Source organism: Polypterus senegalus, chromosome 8, assembly GCF_016835505.1.
Source record: "Polypterus senegalus isolate Bchr_013 chromosome 8, ASM1683550v1, whole genome shotgun sequence".
NCBI lineage: Eukaryota > Metazoa > Chordata > Cladistia > Polypteriformes > Polypteridae > Polypterus > Polypterus senegalus.
Genome location: NC_053161.1, coordinates 161,471,498 through 161,492,898, shown reverse-complemented (window position 1 = coordinate 161,492,898; position 21,401 = coordinate 161,471,498). Strand labels below are relative to the sequence as shown.

At 40.2% G+C, this 21,401-nt stretch overlaps 1 protein-coding gene across 1 annotated transcript in view; it reads right to left on the bottom strand.

The window, feature by feature from the left end:
• Positions 1-21,401, bottom strand: part of LOC120534656 — a 76,923-nt gene that overhangs the window by 8,235 nt on the left and 47,287 nt on the right. Inside the window, exons 4-5 of the mRNA XM_039762247.1 lie at positions 13,574-14,638; positions 3,476-4,021 (exon numbers count right to left, since the gene is read on the bottom strand). Of these exons, the coding sequence (XP_039618181.1) occupies positions 3,476-4,021; positions 13,574-14,638 (1,611 nt within the window). The remainder of the gene's footprint in view (positions 1-3,475; positions 4,022-13,573; positions 14,639-21,401) is intronic.

The following is a 21,401-nucleotide window of genomic DNA, read 5'->3' as shown; positions in this document are numbered from 1 at the left end:
CCCTCTGCTTCCTTGCCACAGGAACAGCGGTGCTACGCTGGTAGGAAACGGACTGCAGTTGTCATTCCAGTGGATTTTCACACTCCCTGGGATTGGTACTGCTGACAACAATTCCTACACATGCCAAATAATTAAACATGCATACATATAAAGCATTGTATTCAATGACATCTTTTATAACTAAAAGATTGACCTGCATTTTGGCTTTTACCAGGGCTGTCAGGTTAAGATTTGAATCTTCATATTAAAATAACTCTACGATACTCAAACATTGGGTAAACGTTTTAAAAAAAGTGTGAAAAACGTGCAGACTTTAATGAACGTGTCTGACTCTCACAAGAAGCAACGCACTAAAAGCAAAATAAGAAACACAGTGAACTCCCCTTTCACTGACATAAGACAAACTAGCTCTCCAAGGTATCCTGTATTTACATTATAAGTGAGTGTAAATGAGCATGAGCAGCAAACATAGGGTCCAGAAAGAAAAGGATAAGGCAGCCAAACATTCATCAAAGTCCAAACCGGCCCCACATTCCACATTCATGGTACGGCTTGCCAGAGACTGACCTGAAGCAGACGGGTGAAGGTAAAGCCCTGCCAGAAGCTGACACGGTAGCATCGGCTCCAGCCGAGAGTGAAAGTGAGAGCGAAACTGTGAGCCAGGTGGGCAAGGAGAATTCGTGGATTCTGGTAGATTACGGAACCGAGTATGGCCGTTTTATCCCCGCTGTTAATCCCAGTTAATACTTCCCGTGAGTCAGCAGCATCAACCTCAACTGGGCTCGCAACTCCATCTTGCGTAGCGCTGAGAAAACCGAAACGCACTGGCTGAGCTGAAGGTAATGCTGGCCGCGGGGTTAGGGGGACTCATAAGTGATATAAAGAAGGATTTAAGGTATATAAAGAAAAAAATAATGGACCTAAACAAGAAGAATGAGAAACAACATCGACATATAAAAGACTTGGAGAAACGTTTAAGTAATAGGTTTACTATAGCCTTTACAAAAAATTCTAGAAAACAATTTATGATGGAATACAGAAAAATATGAGAGTAAAATTAGAACACTCTGTTCAGCTTGAAGATGTTAAGCAAATGTTGACGACTCGTTTTGAAATAGTTTGAACAGTAGATTTCTGCCACTGACGAAAAAGCAAAGGCTGCTAAATCAAAGTGCAGAGTGCTCGCGGACAAACTGGCTGTGGTGGCAGATGGACTGCAAAAAGAAATCTTGCATGTGTGAAAAATAATAACACAAAATAGCTAACTATACGCAAAAAATCATTAATTAATAAAAATTGGTTTAACTCTTTTTATTGATTATTTAATTCTAAACAATCGAGAATAAATTAAACTTATTTTTCTTAAAATGTAAAATTTTTTTATAGCTTATTCTAAGTAAAAAAAATTATATATATATATATATATATATATATATATATATATATATATATATATATATATATATATATATATATAATGTGAACTGAAAACATTTAAGTTAAATTTAATGACACGGTACTTCCTGTCACATCGATTTCTTTGTCTTTGCAACAATGCATTCAGTTGTAACTTTTATCCATAAGAAGAGCGATTTTACTACGAATGTTAAGTATAAAGCATATTAATTCCGTAATGAATAACTAGTATTTCATTTTGTTAGTTACAGACGTTAGCAGTTTTTATTTTCATGAAACCTTTCCCTTAATGTGGGAAAAATGGTGAGCAAGGTAGCATCTTTTTAATAAACTACCCAGTTAATAATAATAATTTTTATTTATCTAGTGTCTTTCATACACTCGAGGACACTTTACAATTCAATAAACACATTAACAAGGCAGTAGAAATTACATACAAGAAAAAGAATAATACTCATTGAAAAGATGTGTTTTTAACAGAAGTTTGAAATTAATAATAGATTTTTTCCTTGCGAAGGCTGAGAAGAAGAGAATTTCAAATTTTAGGGGCCATCACAGTGAAAGCTCTGTCTCATCAGTCCAAAGCACTTTGTTCCAACATGAATCTGGTTTGTCTAAATGAGCGTTTGGATACAACAAGCGTCTCTGTTTGTGGCGTGAGTGCAGAAAGGGCTTCTTTCTCATCACCCTGCCATACAGATGTCCTTTGTGCAAATTGTGCTGAATTGTAAAACGAGGTACAGATACACCATCTGCAGCCAGATGTTCTTGCAGGTCTTTGGAGGTGATCTGCGGGTTGTCTGTAACCATTCTCACAATCCTGCGCATATGACGCTCCTGTATTTTTCTTGGTCTGCCAGACCTGAGGTTTAACAGCAGCTGTGCCCATGGCCTTCCATATCCTGATTACATTCCTTACAGTTGAAACTGACAGTTTAAACCTCTGAGATTAGCTTTTTGTAGTCTTCCCCTAAACCATGAGACTGAACAATCTTTGTTTTCAGATCTTTTGAGAGTTGCTTTGAGGATCCCATGCTGTCTGTCACTCTTCAGAGGAGAGTCAAAGAGAAGCACAACTTGCAATTGACCACCTTAAATACCTTTATATCTCATGATTGGACACACCTGTCTATGAAGTTCAAGGTTTAACGAGCTAATCCAACCAATGTGGTGTTGCAAGTAATCAGTATTGAGCAGTTACAGGCATTCAAATCAGAAACATTACAAGGGGACACAAATTTTTGCAGAGCCAGTTTTTTACATTTGATTTCATTTAGTACAACTAAATACTGCTTCATTGAAAATCTTTGTTCAGAAAAAATCCCAGTACTCAGATGTTCCTAGGAAATGAAAGACATACCACTGTTATCTTTTTCGTTGAAAGTAAATTGTTATGCAGGCTGAGAGGGGTTCCCAAACCTTTTCATATGACTGTATCTCACTGTCTAACACAATTTCTTACATTTCGGTAAAACCCAAGACGTTCATCTGCAAGTGCAGTGGGGTCAGCTAAACAGTGTCAGTGTTCCACAAAATGGAAACAGAAGGAGGCAACGCATTAGGACTAGCTGAGGATCATCGTTAGAAAAGGCCAAAGAGACCATCTGAGAAGAGGCATGTGCTCATCAAGTTTCCACCCTAATTTTAGATCTAATTTTATATCATGTCTAATGTCAATAACCATGCGGATGTTTTACCAACTATCGCTGACATGGCTGCAAGGTTTGAATCATTCAATCAATCACGGAGTTGCAACGCTTCTACCACAGTAGACAGTATAGTGTGGTGATTAAGGTACTGGACTTTAAAACGCAAGGTTGCCAGGCTCAGCCCCCACTGTGTAATCTTCCTCTCTGTATGTAGTAGAAATATGACCATGTCAGTCACTTTGGACAAAGATGTAGAAAAAAATAACCAGCCAAGTGTAGAAAAAAAAATATTGCCACTATACACTCCCCTGTGCAACTCCTGCATTTACAGAAAAGGATACGTTCATACTCGTGCCCCACTACAGCAGCAATCACCATACCTCTGTTTAATTACTTATTTAATTACCTACCTTCTCCAGAGTTGCTTGAACCGGATGCTTTTACAGTCCTCTTTATATCAGATTTCAATGACTCAGACTTCATCTGGCCAGAATGATACTGTAGAGTGCAGTTAGTGCTTGGCATGAAGCGTAATTCAGGTACCTCCTCATCTGGACAAAAGCATTGAGAGTCAAGTTCTGATTTAAGTTCTTCTTTCTTTATATGGCTTACATTTTCATTTTTCTGCCTGTGGTTGCTTTGAGGCATCAGCTCAGAGTCTTCTTTAATGTCTACGACCAGCCTTTCACATTCCTCCTCCTTAACGTGAACGCTTTCCTGTTTTAGGTGTGCAGACTCCCACTCACAGTCCTCTTTCTTAATGTCCACACTTACTTCCTCCGTGCTACGCATGGGAAGGAGGTCTTTGTGCAGTGTGGGATTCTTCATTTCATCTTTATCACATCTCTCTTCTGAGATGCCGTCTTCACATTTGCATTCCACATCTGGAGGTTCCTGCACAGCTGGACACACCTTCTCCATGTTAAACGAGACTGAAAACGGTGGCTTACTTGTTGCTTACCTGTAGACACAGCACAACAGAATTCAGAAATATTCGCATCTGAATCAACTCCTGCAATGGTTCCCAAATAATTACCTGCTAACCTTGAATCCATCCCCCTACTGTTTGTTAAGTCTCAGTTAACATAACATTTAAAAGAATACTCCATCCAAAAATCATTTTTTATAATGTTACTTACCCCATGTACTCCGTAGTGGTGACAGAGAAACATTTTTAATCTCACATTTCCATGCAGAATGGAAGGAAAAAACATTTATGACAAAACAGAAGCCTATAGTGACCAATGTAGTACAACAGAAAAAAAGGTGAAAAAAAGTCCATAGAAAAAAAGAAAGGACTGCGTTACCTGTGTTTCATAATCCCCATGCCAGTTATCCAACTGTATGCACAGAACATGCAAATCACCTGCTGCAACAGGACAATGACCCAAAACACACCAGCAAATCCACCTCTGAATGGCTGAAGAAAAACAAAATGAAGACTTGAGTGGCCTAGTCAAAGTCCTGACCTGAATCCAACTGAGATGCTATGGCATGACCTTAAAAAGGCGGTTCATGCTAGAAAACCCTCAAATAAAGCTGAATTACAACAATTCTGCAAAGATGAGTGGGCCAAAATTCCTCCAGAGCACTGTAAAAGACTCATTGCAAGTTATCGCAAACGCTTGATTGCAGTTATTGCTGCTAAGGGTGGCCCAACCAGTTATTAGGTTCAGGGGGCAATTACTTTTTCACACAGCGCCACGTAAGTTTGGATTTTTTTTTCTCCCTAAATAATAAAAACCATCATTTAAAAACTGCATTTTGTGTTTACTTGTGTTATATTTGACTAATGGTTAAATGTGTTTGATGATCAGAAACATTTTGTGTGACAAACATGCAAAAGAATAAGAAATCAGGAAGGGGGCAAATAGTTTTTCACACCACTGTATACAGTAGATGTTGGGAAACGAGTCTGGAAGAGGGGCATTTTGAGATAAGAATTGTAATATATTCGGGGCTCTTTGGACTCACTTCATGAACTGAGACAGACTATAGATAGATAGATAGATAGATAGATAGATAGATAGATAGATAGATAGATAGATAGATAGATAGATAGATAGATAGATAGATAGATAGATAGATAGATAGATAGATAGATAGATAGATAGATAGATAGATAGATAGATAGATAGATAGATAGATAGATAGATAGATAGATAGATAGATAGATAGATAGATACTTTATTAATCCCAAGGGGAAATTCGCACTGCAATTGTTTTCTATGCTGTGCCGTAAAGTCTTCAATTCTGACTGCCTTTCTAAAAACTCTGCTTGTTTTTTCTGAAGATTTCCCCATAACATAAAGTTTATTTTTATTTTAGTTTATTAAACTGCAATTGTGTACAAGTCTGAATGATAAATGTTGCTTCAGTCACCAGGTATAAATAGGGTTTATGGCAGTCCAGTTGTGGCAGCACGGTGGCGCAGTGGGTAGCACTGCTGCCTCGCAGTTAGGAGAGCTGGGTTCGCTCCCCGAGTCCTCCCTGCGTGGTGTTTGCATGTTCTCCCCGAGTCTGCGTGGGTTTCCTCCCACAGTCCAAAGACATGCAGGTTAGGTGCATTGTCGATCCTAAATAGTCCCTAGTGTGTGTGTGTGTGTGTGTGTGTGTGTGCGCCCTGTGGTGGGCTGGCGCCCTGCCCGGGGTTTGTTTCCTGCCTTGTGCCCTGTGTTTGCCGGCATTGGCTCCAGCAGACCCCCGTGACCCTGTAGTTAGGATATAGTGGGTTGGATGATGGATGGATGGCAGTCCAGTTTTTTCCCCCCAAAAGATTCCAAATAATTAGACCACAGGAAACAGAAGGAAGGAGTATGTCGGGTAAGCCGGTTTGTATCTTCTATTAAATATGATGCAGTTCTGTATTTGAATACATTTTTTGTTTATCATGGCACCATGGAGTGGTGATATGATGTATGATAAGAATTTAATCAAACTATGTACATGAGACAGTACTACAGCTATTATTGCTAATATATGGAATTAACAAAACAACAAAAAGCCAAAAAAAATTCAACACTTGTAACAAAAGAACTAACTTGAGTGCAGAGAGAAAACAAAAGGGGCAAACAAAGAAAAAAAATGAGAGCACAAAAACAACAAGAAAGTATTGAACACAGAAGATTCTAAATTAAAATGAATGGAAATGCAGGAAAAAAGTCTAAACCAGTAAAGTCCTAGAAAGTAGTGCAACTTAAACATACAGTATGTCTCAAAACACCTCAAAGCAATGTATACGTACCCTTAAAGGGGGCGTGGGGGAGGGTGCTGACAAAACAACACAAAAAAATTCTCACTAGACAAGAACATGGCCTAACAATACAGATCTAATTTTAAAGAAATGTAAATTTTTAAAGAAGCTCAAAAAATATTATAACAAGAACAATAGACCCCTCTCAAATATATGCAATAATTACAAAAAAAGACAACTTCTGACTGGCAGTCACAGTGAGGCATTATGCAGACAATGCTGTTGGTATAAAGGAGCCCCTGTAGCGTTTATGATCACATTTCTGCTGAATAATTCGTTGTCTCATAGTCCTCAGCATTAGTGTGTCACAGAGAGGATGTGTGGAATTGTTCATAATGACACTCAGTTTTGTTTCAAAACCTCTCCTTTGCTTACGACCTCCAGGAGGTCCAGAGTGTGTCCTGCAACTGAACCTGCCCTTTTAATTAGCTTGTTGTTTCGGTGGGCCTCTCTTGTAGTGATGTTACCAGCCCAGCACACCACAGTGTAGAAAATCACACTGGCCATTACAATTATAGAACATGTCAAAAATGGACCTACAAGAATGTTCCAGTGTTGCTCATACAGTCCTCGAGTCTCACAAACTACAGTCTGACAGACAGTCCATTATCCAGGATACCACAGGCTCATCATATCCCTGAGCTTAGACCTTAGCAATTATGTACGCTACACTGTGGATCTGAAGGTTTCCAAGGCTTGTAATAGGAATAATAAACACGCTGTTTGTTATATGGCAAGTTACTTTAAACTCTGCAGTTAGATATGTTACATGGCTGGAATACGGTTAATCAAAAGACTGAAAACACATGCATCAGGCATGTTCAAAAAACTCTGTAGCTACACAAGTGACAACAAATGCTATTAAAGTTTCTGTAATATGTCTCTTTACTATATAAGGTAGTTAGTCAAAAGCATAACAAATTATTTGGGCGTTTGCACCTTGCCATGGGCAGCTATCCCGAACCTATCATTGAAAGTTAAGCAGGCAGTTTATTTTTACCATTTGTAAGTGGATTTAAATTAAAACTAGACAAGCAAAAAAAAAATAAAGGGTGATCATTTTTTTCATTTATTTATGTTGGTATAACTGGATTTTCATTTAATAATATATACGTTTAAAAGACTGCATACTTAACAATAATTAAACATTTGGTCAACCCTTTTATAAAATCCTGGTGCCTCAAATGCCTCCCTTTTCCAATATTTAGTGTTAGCCACTTGACACTAGTGCTTATTAGTAAATAATTACTTAAATATATAGCACATTAAAAAAGAGAACATATTAAGACACACAAAACGAATTCTTACTCAGAAAAGGCAAAAAGAAAAAAGCCGGTAACCCCGTGATCCTGCGTTGGGATATAGCGGGTTGGATGATGGTTGGATGGAAACTCCAGTTTGCTTAATTGAGTCAGGATGCATGTTTGGTTAACTAAGACGAAAATCTGCAATGAGAATCGACAAAGAACGAGGAGTGAGACGTGGAGACGGTGACCATAGTGAGGTAACTCGCAAGACAAGTGACGAAGACGGATAGATTGACTTTCACGTGTAGCTGTCGCATAAAGCAAGAGGACTAACAGGAGTGCACGAGGCATCACATCGTCGCTCTGCCACTTTTAACGGGATAATGGATACGTGCTCTGTTATTGGAGCCCCAAACCTGTCCCGAATAAAGAAATTACCGCGGTCTGAAAGTGGAAAAAAGAAACCCCGAACTCAATCGGACTTAACACTTAAGCCCAATGTGTCAGAAGGAAACGCATCGATGAATGACTATCAAAGAAAAGTAGCGAAATTTCAGGCATTGAAAGAAATAGATACAAATCGGGTTCTGAAATAAGCAGAATAATGTAAACATATCAGTGTGCTCCAATGAGGCTCGCACATCTCATTGGCTACAGTTAACAGCTGTGACAATACTGACTTTATACGGAGCTGCAATGTCTCTTCATCATCGTAACGCTCATGTATGACATGGATATACCTACCTTTTCTCTTTCTGGATTTTTCTTTTCCAGTCTATCATCGCGAATTTAACAGCGCGATACCGCTATGGCCTTTCGTCTCGGCCTGAAGCTGCAGTACGGCAGGAGTAACTGGAAATAATTACTTCTGGTCACGATAAGCTCGAGGAGTGCCAAAATAAAAGTCCCCGTCAAACGTAGAATTCCCAGTCAACCTGATGGAAGTACACGCGGGTCTATTAGCATTGTTTAAATGTTAACGCGTTCTGCTTTGCTACAGCTTGTTTCTAGTGAAAGGCAATATGTTTGGGGTGTAACCTTGACAACCAGTCCCACTTTTCCCACACATTCCTGGGAGAAAGAACGGTAAGCTGCCAGAATCGTGCAAGTGATCCTTTCCTCCGTTATACATAGTTAAGCAATTTGAAAAGTGCGCTGATTTTACGTTTTAGATTTTTTTTTGAATTTTTTCATATACCGAATACATGTTTTTTCCGCCGTCCTGTTTAATGGGCTTTAGGCTTGCTAACTATTTTTTTCGATCTGCTTACATAATCATTTAGACCAACGGGTTCAGAAAAAAGGAATGGCAGTTGGCTAGGACCCTCACTAATCTAATATAAACCCAATGCTGAAAAGCGGGGCACGATCTATGATCTGCTAACACTGATCATAACATACTACACGATTCTTAATTATAGTACACCTATTCAAAGCAAATGCGGCAGTATAGCAGCCTACCAACAAATACGTGATTAAATGTCACGGGACATCCCCTAGGCACGGGTTCTCATAATTTGTTTCCTTGGCGCTCCCCTTTCCAGCAGCTGAAATGTTTTGGAGTACCATCATGTTTTTGGTCCAACATTGTTAAGTATTGAACCCTTACTCAACTGTAAGTGAAATTTCCTTAATCAGTCCCTCGCCCCTGGTGTTGCATTCTATAAAATTAACAAGGGATTACGGCTAGATTTTTTGTGTGGGTCTGTTAACGCCGAATGCTTTTAAAATATTGTTAGTATTACATTTTTTGGAGCTTCTGTAAAATTCTCCTTGGGGGCAAATAAAGTATAATCTATTATTATTATTCATCATTATCAAAGTACAATGGTGTGGCATTAAATGGAAAAAGAAAATTAGAAAGCCTTGATGTTCATACTTTTAATTTACCAGGCTTTAACAGTTATATATGAATTTAGATCTATGTAGAAAATCACTTACAGGTTACATACAACTGAACAACAAAAAAAGTGGATATTAATTCAAAATCAATGTGAAGTTTGACCAGTGACATACACAAACCTTTTGGCAGGCAGTTGCTCACAAAGGAGAGAAGAGGCACTATATGAGTTCAGGATTTGTAAAATTTTAATTCCTGGATACAAATTTGTGCCAATTTGTATTTCTGTGTTTGTATATTTCTTGTAAATGTGGATGTAACATTAGGGACATCATACTATTTACAACCTTGGCAAACTATTTTTCCAAGATTACAGATTATATTTGATTATCAGAAAAGACACTGCACCAACTCAACCGAACATTTATTCTTCTGGTATAACACATCTTACTAAGATGGAAGAGTAAATAAAGGAATTTTCATCTATTTATATGAAATACCAAATGTGTATTGTTTAAGAGAAGTATTCATTCCCTTTGAAGTCTTCACATTACATTGTTATACAATGAACCACAGTCAAATTAATTTGGCTTTGTAGACACTGAACAACAGAAAAAAACACATTTTAATGTCAAAGTCTAAACAGATCTCTGCAAAGTGGTCTAATTTACAAATATAAAATACCAAATAATTGAAGGTATATGACACCGCTAAATCATCACTGGTGCAGCCAAATGGATTGAGAATTAGTTCAATGGAGACCACCCGTCTAAGGTTTTCATCGATTGCGCTATAAATGCCTCTGGTTGTATCTGGAAGATCCATCTTGTGGTGAGTTGATATGGTGGCCTAACCTACACATTGAAAAAACCACAGAACGCTCCAAGGAAACTCAGAAGTCAGGGGATGGAGACAAAAGAAAAGAATATCTAAGACACTGAACATGCAGTTAAATCAGTCGTCAAGAAACGTGAAGAGTACGGCACAGCCGCAAATCTGACGAGAGCACATGGTCCACAAAAACTGAAGGCTATTGAAGAAGGCCACCACCACCACCAACATTTATTTCTATCGCACATTTTCATACAAAGAATGTGGCTCAAAGTGTTTTACAAGATGTCAAAGAGAAAGTTACAAGAAGAAAGGTAAGACTATTAATGAATGAGTAACAAAGAAAAAATCTATACAATCTTATGAAGCAGAAACAGCATATAATTAGTAGAAGGGTAGCGTCTTTATATACAAGATCACAATGTAAATCTCTGAAGATGAGTTCGGTGATAAGGTCAGATGGCCATGAAGACAGGAAAACAAAACCCCAGTTAAGGTGTGGCAACAAGAAAAGCCTGATGGGGTTGCAAGGCCAAAACACCCCCCAGCCCCAATCAAGAGACATCAAGAACTCTGACGGAGTTTCAAGCTGCAGTAGTTGAGCTTGGAGAGACTGTGTAGACAACTGCTGCTGCCCAGGTGCTTCAACAATCACAGCATTATGGGAAAACGGCAAAGAGATAACAAATGCCGTTTGGGGAAACGGACTTGGCATCTCAGCAGAAGGCACATGAGGCACACTGAAGTCAGGGTAGACATATAGTTCATTTTTAAATCAATGTTTCTTACTTTTCCTTTCATTTTTAAAAAGAAGCCAAACTTTCTGCTTGCTAAGTTCTTGACTGAAAAGGCTATCTTCTGAAATACTCATTTCAGGGACCTCTGACAAAGCCTTTGGGGCACTTTTTTTTTTTTTTTTTTCAAATTCCATATTTAGAACAATGTCTACATGGTGTGTCTTGTTGAAAATTCAAGTCAAAACTAGCTGGTACCACCTATAACTTTAATATGAAAAAAAAAAAAACAACCTAAACCAAGTAAGGTGTTGTGCATACTTTTAAATATTAAGTAGTCAGCCCAACATTTACTTACTTGCATTGTTTCCTTGGACACGGCCTTCCAAAATATCTTCAAACTGACTTCTCCACTAAAATCATCTGGTGGCTCTTTAATGCAACTTACTAAAAACATAATAAGAATGGTTCATTATGACAAGCACATGTCCAAAAATGTTTTAACAAATCAATGAAATGAATCTCTCTATTATAATAAAAAAAAAAATCCTGGGACGAGATGAGACTTTTTCAGGGAGATACTTTCCACGTCCCGTTTGACAAGACTCTTAACCACGCCTGGGGCTGGAAATAAAAGACAAAGAGTAGATGACAAAGTAGAATGTCGTAAAGAATTCAAAAACATTGGTGCGACACACCTGCAGAGCAGGTTAAAGATAATGGAAGTATGAAAATTCGAAAGTCTCAAAAAAAGTAAAGTAAAAAAAATAGTAAAGATCGTATTAGCGCAAACAGACGGAAATTATTACTCAGTGAAATAATGAAACAGCGAAAAGAGATCAAATATATTGTTCAGATTTAAACTTTAGGTTGGAGACTTGTAGATCCTCTAAATTCATGTTGCCATCAGGGAAAAGTAGGGTTTCTTCCCAATGAAGAGACGTATCTGTGAGAATTAAAAGATTTGTTGTTTGGTGAAAGTGAAATCCACTTACGCGAGCAGCAGAGACGCAAAGTGACTGGGGGGATGGGCAAGCGAAGCGAGCAAGCGGCAAAGCCCCCTTGTGATAAATTAAAACAGTAATAACTGCTAAGTGAGAAACATCTTTTATATGTAAATCGATTACCACCACAGGAAACACTTGAATGCTTATACCTATGATCTGAAAGAGATTTAAAATGTAACCAGGTATGAATCACCATGTCTGATGGTGGAATCTGCACACTTGTCATAAGCTGTAAATACTCGACTGCTCTGCACACTGCGGTATGGACTTGGGTCAGACATACAACTAAGAAGATCACTATATATGTAAACAGAAACATTATATAATTCTTTACAAAAATAATAATAATAATAATTAAGATGCAATGAATATTAAGAATAACAATGCTATCAAAACTCCAAATTCACAAATAGCTTGCCGGTTTGTGCGTGCGTGTGTGTCTGGGTTCCAGTCCACTAAGACCTCTGCCTTTGACTGCCACCCAGATCACTTTGCACCCGGCCCCTATTTCTCCTACAGGTGGTGGGCCCACATGTTACATTTTTGGGCTGTGCCTGACTGGGCCCTCTGGTAGACCAGGCTCCAGGAGGACACCCCGCTAACTACACACCAGGCAGGGTACTCTTTATAAATTCATGGGTTTGCTTCATTAGTGGCTTTAAATCGCCGTTTGTCCGACTGCTCACCTGGGACCAATTTAACCTTGGGAGGCCATACCAGGAGCTTCTGCTCTGGGCAACATGGCTCCCAAGATGACGATAAGGTGGTGATTCCAGGAGAAGAACCCTTAAAGATAGGGTGAGAAGCACAGACATCCACAAGATGCTCAGAGTAGAGCTGCTGACCAGCTGGGGAGGATTCCCGGTGAATACTCAGGGCTCCCTGGGAGGACTATATCTCCCAGATGGCCTGAGAACGCCTCAGGATCCCATGATATGAGTTGACAAGTGTGGTTAAAGGAAATGGACATATGGGCTTCACTGCTACAACTATTGTTCCCACAACCTGGCTTTGGATAAGCAGCGGAAAATGACTGAATAGTTTGGTTATGAAAGTACACGTCAAGTAAAGATATTCCAAATTGGTTAGTTAGTTTTTTGGAAAATTAAAATACATACTAGTGATATCAGACAAAGATACCTGGAGAAGGTTTTGCATGGTTAAGCAGACGGGTGAATCCAGAAGGATGCAATCATTGCAGTTATGGAGGCAGCTTTCCCACTCTTCATAGCGATAAAACATTCCACTCGACAGGCACTGCTTACAGTAGGTGGGGATGCCTCTAAAGTATAAGACATGTTGTTTTAGAATAGTGCAGAATGGGAGTTTTAAAAGATTTCACACGAGCACATGAATAATATGCCATCCTACCTTCAATAATACACCAGTGGGTGAGTATTTTTGCCTTCTATATTATTAGCACAGAATCACCAAGTGGGACAGCGCTCAAGCATCATCTCTGCCATATTGTTTCATCAGGTAAAAGGTTGCTTCGGTAGAGTTTCCCCAGTGACAGTAGACATATATTTTCTGGTGGAACAGCAGGTGTCCTCTTCTTTTGGAGAAGGTGATTAGCTATATGCTCTAGTCACACACCTTTTGATGGACAGGCCGAATTGTCATCCTTCACACCGTTGCCCTCAGTATAATTATGTCGCTCCTCATCAGTGTTCAAGGTCAGCACTTCTTCAGCATTACAGGCGGTCCAGAACAGGTCACGATGGGTTTCAAACAGGTGCCATTGGGCAACATTAATGTGAATACAAGATCGTCCAACTTTGGCACATGGGCAGTGCCATGTATTTAGCTTTGTATCAAAGACAACCATGACACGTCCCATATGGTTGTCATATGACACCGCTGGCTTATACACTGAAATGCACTTTTTGGTTTGTGGGATGGCGATGGTTGTGTGGACTGAGAGGGGAACCTTGTTTGTGTTGGCAAGAAGCTGTTGTGCTAGGCAGTTCTTCATCTGTTCCCCACTGATCCATTTTGTTTTTACCATTTCAGTCAACACATCTTCTGAGAGCGAGACGACTTTTGCTACGCTGGCACAGTAGCTCACTGACCTAATGTGTTGGCAGCGATAAGACTTGAGGCCACTCTGCTGTGCTACATCCATATTGAACCGGCACTCATTTAACTCGCAGGACACACTGTGATTTCCTCCCCTTGTTTTGGACTGCACGTGAAGTGGAATACTATGCCCTTCAAATGCTGTCAAAACAGCGAAAATGCCATTTGTCTCGTCAAGGCATTGACTTGTAAGGTGCCATCTAACATTGATGTCCTGTATTTTGTGTTTGGTGTGTTTGCGGTCAATGTGTTTCTTTAGGTTGCATTTGTTCATCAGTATATTGCAGATAGGGCATCTCCTTCTGATCACTGCCCGCACGCGAACGCTTATTGCTTTAACAGTGGTGGCTGATGGGCCCGTCACTGTTGCAGTGGTGGTTTTTGAGGTCTCCATGGCTGGTGGAGAAGTCACCGTTGCACCGGACATTAGGGTCTTACGGGCTAAAACAGACTGCTGAGTATGACTGCAAACTAGTACATGATGTTCAAAGTTACATCTCCGCAATATTGTAGTTTGGCAGTAAAGGCAATGGTAATGGAGAGATGGCCGGCAGTCGAAGCCACATCTATGAATGGTGAAACCTAAAACATAGAGAATACAGGTATAATTGTAAAATAATATTAGAAATATGTCTAATCTACAGTAGATATATTTAAGATAACAACAATAACAACACTCCACAATTAACTCACAGTTATAAACTCCATCTAGCACTCTTCATGCAAGCAAACAAGTGAAAGGTTGAAAAGAACCCAATAATACAAAGAAATATAAAATCTGAAAGATTAGAAATAAGAAAAATGAATATAAAATTATAATATATAACATACAGACTAAAGAATTAAAAAACATCTTCCGTTAATAAAAAAATACCTACAAATGTTGCCCATCCAATAGAGAATGAATTCCAAAGTTTACTTACATAAGAACAAAAAAAGAAATTTCCACACTACATCTACATAGCACGCGTGTTTAAAGGTGAAAAGCACATGTAGATCTAAACACACGTAGTGAAATATTCAGGTGCTAAACGATTCATGAAAACCAGAGTGGTGCAAGCTCTTTTTAGTTCTATGCAAAACGCTTGCAGCCATGTTTTTAACCATATGTACAGGATGTTTTTTATTGTCTTTCTCACAGGTCACTGCACCTCACCCAGGGCCATCACTTTGCTGTACTGGTGGGGCGTGTGCACCTTAGAGATGCTCAGAACTTGGTCATCTAGGGCCTCATGTATAACGCCGAGCGTAGAACTCGCACTATAACATGGCGTAAGCACAAAAGCCGAAATGTGTTTACGCACAGAAAAATCCAGATGCAGGAATCTGTGCGTATCTCAACTTCCACGCTTCTTCCGCTACATAAATCCCGATCAGCGTGAAAACTAACGCTCGTTCACGCGCTTTATGTTACGCCCAACTCCTCCCAGAATTACACCTCTTTGAATATGCAAATCAATATAAATCGCCCTTAAGCTCAGCCTTCTGTGAAAAGACAATGGGAAAAGCACGGGGAAAATATAAGAATTTCAGCGAATACCAAGTGGAGGCAAAGGAAAAACATACTATTTGTTCAAATAAACCGTGGTATTATCAACAAAAGGAAGTTGATCGAGTGACATAGTGTGTTGGAGAAACTTGAAAGCTCACATTCACAAAATCGCACAGTGCCGGAAATAAAAAAGAAGTCACATATCAAAGTTGCCATGAAAAGCCGAGTTGTAGCCCACTGTCTGAGTGTCATATGAAAGCTTATTAGGGTACAGAGAAAAAAGGCACACGGTGGGGAAAAAGCACGAAATGTCAACTTCAATCTCGACATTTCCACTTTAATCACGTAGTTTATTTTGTCATTTAGTAGAACATTATAAACTTCATCTTAAAATCGTTTAATTAACCAGTTTCTCAAATCACATCGTAATTAAAGTAGCACGTTAAATGCTTTGTTTTGTATTTGATCTTCTACTCGTATGTGATCTATGTGTGTGAATCACTACTTGCATCTCTTCCACCAACTGGACACACAGAATCCATGACATTTGTGATATTACAGCTCTCTGAATAACTAAAATACTGAGACGTATACGTGATATCATTTTCATGATGATAGGAGTTAAAGCACGTTATTAAACATGTGTTTCACTTCGATTAAATAATTTATTGCAGCAGTAAACTCAGGGGCGGCTCTAGGCTTGTGGTGGCAGTGGGCAGAGGAAGAATCGGTGGCTCCTTCACCCGCCCGTCAGTAAGGTAGCTTATGCACAGTGGATGGCTACGTCCGTTGCGGACACTGCATAGCCGCCTCGTGCTCATGACAAGCATTTATCTTTTGTCGAAATTTGTCGCTGCGTTTTTAGCTGTGTTGTTATTTTCTCTTTCTGTTTTATATTCAATATATATTGGCGTAGCCGTCACTGCAGTCCTTGCTTTTCTTTCCCCAAGTAACCGTCGCCACACAATCAGCTCTGTAATAGACGTTAAGCCATCTGTAAGCTTAGCGCCGATTCTTCAAAACGTTTAAGGAACATTGAAATATCTTCGTAGTACATGTTTAATTATTCTATCCTTCACGACACTCCCAGTGAAGAATATAGATTATTTAAATGAAGTTAAAGTTTTATCTGTATAATTTAATAAACATATTTTGCTGCATTTCACCATAAAAATTATATCGTCATCATATGTAAATACGCGCTTTATAAAGTGGCTCAGGTTGTGCGATATTATAACTGTAGTGCAAGTTTACAGTGAGCAAATTCTACTTATAAGTACAGATAGTTCTACAAGAAGCACTTGATTGAGTGCATTTAGAGCTCTTGGGATGAAACTGTTTCTGAACCGCGAGGTCCGTACAGGAAAGGTTTTAAAACGTTTTGCCGTGGCTGAGACAGCGTGTCCTTGAAGCTGTATACTGATAATTCTCTTTCCGATCAGCTGCTGCTGTGATTCACACTCAGATACAGTGATATAAATACTCTGAGTCGTGCAGTGAGAGTAATATGAAAAAAGATGATCCACTGTGGCAACTCCTAACGGGAGGAGCTGAAAGCAGAAGAAGAAGAAGGAGAAGTGAGAGTAACAACGCTAAAACAGTTATGGTATTTGGAATACTATGGCTGTTCCCTCTACCATTATATTGTTACAAGTTAATTACAATCAGATGCATTACACTAATAAACAATATGCGGTTAGTTTCGGTGTATTTATAAAGCCGCGTCAGGAAAATAAGGTGTAACCACACAGGAACAGTAGCACTGCTTTGACGCTGGGTGCCGCCAGTCTGCAAAACCGAGCGGAGAACTTGCGTACGACAAGGTATGAGGTACCGTGGAAAAGTGCGTGGATTTACGCCAAGTGTAGGTTTTATACATCGCGATTTGAACGTGGAAAAGTTCTTACGCAACATTTCTGTGCGTATGCACCGTTTATACATGAGGCCCCTGGAGCTTTGGGCTCGTAGTAGTGTTTCTCCCTCAGTGAAACGGTTTGAGCTGAGACCAACAAACCACATGATGATACTAATTGGAAATCAGTGTACCCCTTCTGGGATAGAGTTATTGGTACCCACCCCTGTAAGTAAGTCTGGTGGTGGGGTGGCTTTTACAGGCAAACATCTAGTGCAGGGGTGCCCACACTTTTTTGGCTTGCGAGCTACTTTTAAAATGACCAGGTCAAAATGATCTACCTACATTAAAAATGCTACACATATATTGTGGTCTATGGCTGGCTTGTCATTCCGGCCAATACACCCAGGCCTCCAGATGGAGCTCTCCCTGCAGCATGGAGGTGCCCCGGATACCAGCAGGGAATCATGGACGATGGAGTTTTCCACTACAGCCCTGCTGGATACCACAGGGGCCAACAGAGGACGTTGCAGGGAGGCCCAGAGAGTCATATTTGCCCTACGCCCCGGAAGTACGTCCGAGTCACCTGAACAAGAGGAATGATGTACTTCTGGGGTGAAGACGACGACTTTTAATCTGACCCGGAAGTGATAGGAGATCACATGGACTGGGGGATTGGAAACACTTCCGGGTCAGGGACTATAAAGGATTGTGGGAAAGCTCCAGACGTCGAGTTGAGCTGGGTGGAAGGGTGGCAACGCGTCTGGAAGTGTGGAGGATTGTTTATTGATTAGTTATTGTATTATTTATGAGTATTGTGGAGAGGAGGGTGCTTTGTGCACTGTTTAATAATAAAAAGTCACATATTTGGACTTTTACCTGGTGTCTGACGTTTGATCTGAGGGTTCAAGGGAGCGATAGCGCCCCCTATTTGTCACAATTATATACTGAGTATACTTTATACATAAAATGTATGTTGTCGTACCTTGCATAACTGAATAACATTTATGGCACAATAACAATTCAATACATTTATGGTCACTACAGTATTTGGATTTAATAATCTTCATGTGGGAAAAGGCTGACTCGCATAAATAAGTAGAGTTGAATAATGCAGTCAAGGAGCTTTTGAATTCAGCGAAGTGAAAAATGACGGCTGTCCTATTAACTGAGATTTTAGTTCCATCTCCTTTCTCTTTCTCAGATCGCTTTTTGGAAGGACGTCAGTTTCGCAGTTTTTATGAACAGTTCAAAAGTGCCTTTTCACATTTTCCTTCTTTGGAATAGCAATGATAGATTGACAGATCAGACAAACACACTTCGATTGTGACATTGTGAGAGAAAAAATCCTCTTCCAATTCCACATCCAGCCCATACCCTCCCCAAACAATTTTTTTTAAATCCCTTCTTTAGTCGATATAAATTGGAAAGCTAACTAGATCACAGCCAGAGTTTTGCAGTAGCTCGCGTGTGCGAGATGACCAGTGTGTTAGAAGAGAAGAGATCTCAGACTGGCCGCCCTGTATGTCAATCAAGTGGCAAATGCCATAGGGAGGATATATGATAGACTAATGTTTAAAAAAACATTTTTTTTGAATGCAACGCGATTTACCTGCATTACCTTTGCGATCGACGCATTGGGCACCCCTAATCTAGTGATTGGGTAACCCACATAACCCAGTCAGGCTCAGCTCAAAACAGTGATGTAGAGCTGTTTTGTTGGTTCATCATCTGCAAGATGAAGAGTGAGGGTTGGGTGCAATGTCTGCTTTGAGGCAAGCATAGGTGAGGAGGACATAAACAGACCAGACCCTGGCAATGGAGTCTTGCTTTGAGAATTCGGAACATTGTCTCTCTTACAGGGAAGGAGCTTGAGACGATACGAGAGGTGTAAAAACACCAGCTAAACATACTTGGTATCACCTTTAGCATATTATGTGCTGTGGAACCAATCTTCTTGGTTGGGGTTGGTCTTTCTTCTACTCTGGAGTTCCAATGACCCAGATGTAGGGACACTCACAAGCCCCCGAGTCAGGGCTGGGCAATGGGAGTTTTCTCCAATGGAAATGAGAGTTGTCTCAATGAGATGAAGAGCCGGAAAAATGAAAACTCTTGACAATTATTTGATAGCTGTTTGGTGTATTCAGTCTTCTTAGAGAATGCAGGGGAGGTGGTTGAAAGTGCCACCTACTGACTCTGTAGTCTTACGGAGTGACCAGTGCTCACACTGGGAATGACAGAAATACCTGGAGGTATGCAACTGTGAGGAACAACTTGCAGGATATGAATCAGAATAGTGAGTAGTCATTATTTGATATCTGTCCTACTCATGGATTGTCCACAACAAACACCATGTTCAAACTCTATGAGACTCATAAGTGTACCTGGTAGCAAAGCACTTTGGGCTGAAGGTCAATGAATGATTTTGTGGGTGTGTTGTTTGAGCTGAGGCCATATGATTTGGAAACTCAAGTGAAGAGAGGGGCAGAGCTGTCAACTGATCACTACTGCTTACAATAAAAGTTAAGATGTTTTGGGAATGGATGGCTGTTGGAATTTGAGTTGGAACAGACCATGTTCAAGACCTAAATTTTTGAAGTGGCTGCTGAAAGCTGTTGTCTAAAGACAGTTGGGGCCTATAACCGCAGAAACCTACGAAGTGATGTTGGACACCAGACGTGAGGGAAACTGTCAGGGTGGAGAAAGTTGCCTTCCTGGCTTGGTTGAGAGGTACTAATAAGCACACATGTACTTCTGCAAAAGAGTCTGCAGGAACAAAAGCCTGAGAATGGGAGGAGTTTGGAGAGGCTATGTATAAAGAATAATGGGTGTTCCAGCAAATTGTTTGATGCCTCAGAAGAAAGGGCTTGATTTTTTTTTTGTGTTAATCAGGGATGGAGAGGTACTAAATCTCTTCTGGGGAAATTGTTAAGGGGTGGAGAAAACAATTTGAGGACCTCCAGACCCTGGTGGACTTGCTATCCAATCAGAAAGAAGTGTTGCGACACATCCTATAACTGTCACTAAATTCATTATCGTGATCTGAAGACTCCCTCCTGGGGCCGATGAGATCAGGCTGGAGATGTTGAAAGCCCTGGACATTATTCGAATAGCGTGGTTAACACATCTATTCAATTGCGTATGGAAGCCAGGTAAAGTACCTTTGGCTTGGCAGACTGGTGGGGTGGTTCCCAAATTAAAGAATGGGGACCAGATGTGTGTTCCAACTACACAACCTCCCAGGTAACGCCTGTGCCAGGGTGCTGGACAAGAGATTTCATCTGATGGCTGAGTCCGAAATAAAGGAGATATAGGATTTAGGTTCTGTACTAGCTGTAGGACAGTGGACCAGCTCTTTTTCCCTGGTTCAGTTGCTGGAGGGTGTGTGTGGGTATGATAACCAAGTGTACAGGTGTTTGGTGGATTTGGAAAAGCCCACGATCGTGTCCCTCAGCAGATGTTGTGGGACATGCTGCAGGAATATGGGTCAATAAAGCCCCTTTTGTGTGGTATTCATTCCCTATATGCACGCAGTGAGAGCTGCTTCCGAATGCTTGCCGTTAAGTCGATTTTGTTCGCTCTGTGTGTCAGACCCTGTCAAGACTGTATCTTGCCATTTCTCCTATTTGTAGTTTTCATGGAGAGGATATCAAGGCGTGGCTGAGGATGTCGAGTTGGAGAGGCTAGGGGTAGCATCGATAGTTTACGCAGATGCTGCTGTCCTCTTTGCCTCATCCGAGTGTGCGACCTTTGGCAAGCAGTCAAGTGATTTGTTGCTGAGTGTGAGGCAGCAAAGAGGACGATCAGCACCTTCATGAAGGTGCAGAAGAAAGTAGAATGTTCACTCCCAGTAAGAAGTTGATGTGTCCTTAGCGGAGTTCAGGTACCTTGGGATCTTATTAATGAGTGATGGAAGAAAGGAATGTGTGATCAACAAGTGAATTTGGACCAGTGATGGCTGTTTTGTGGGTGTTGTACTGGTCCGTGGTAGTGAAGCAAGT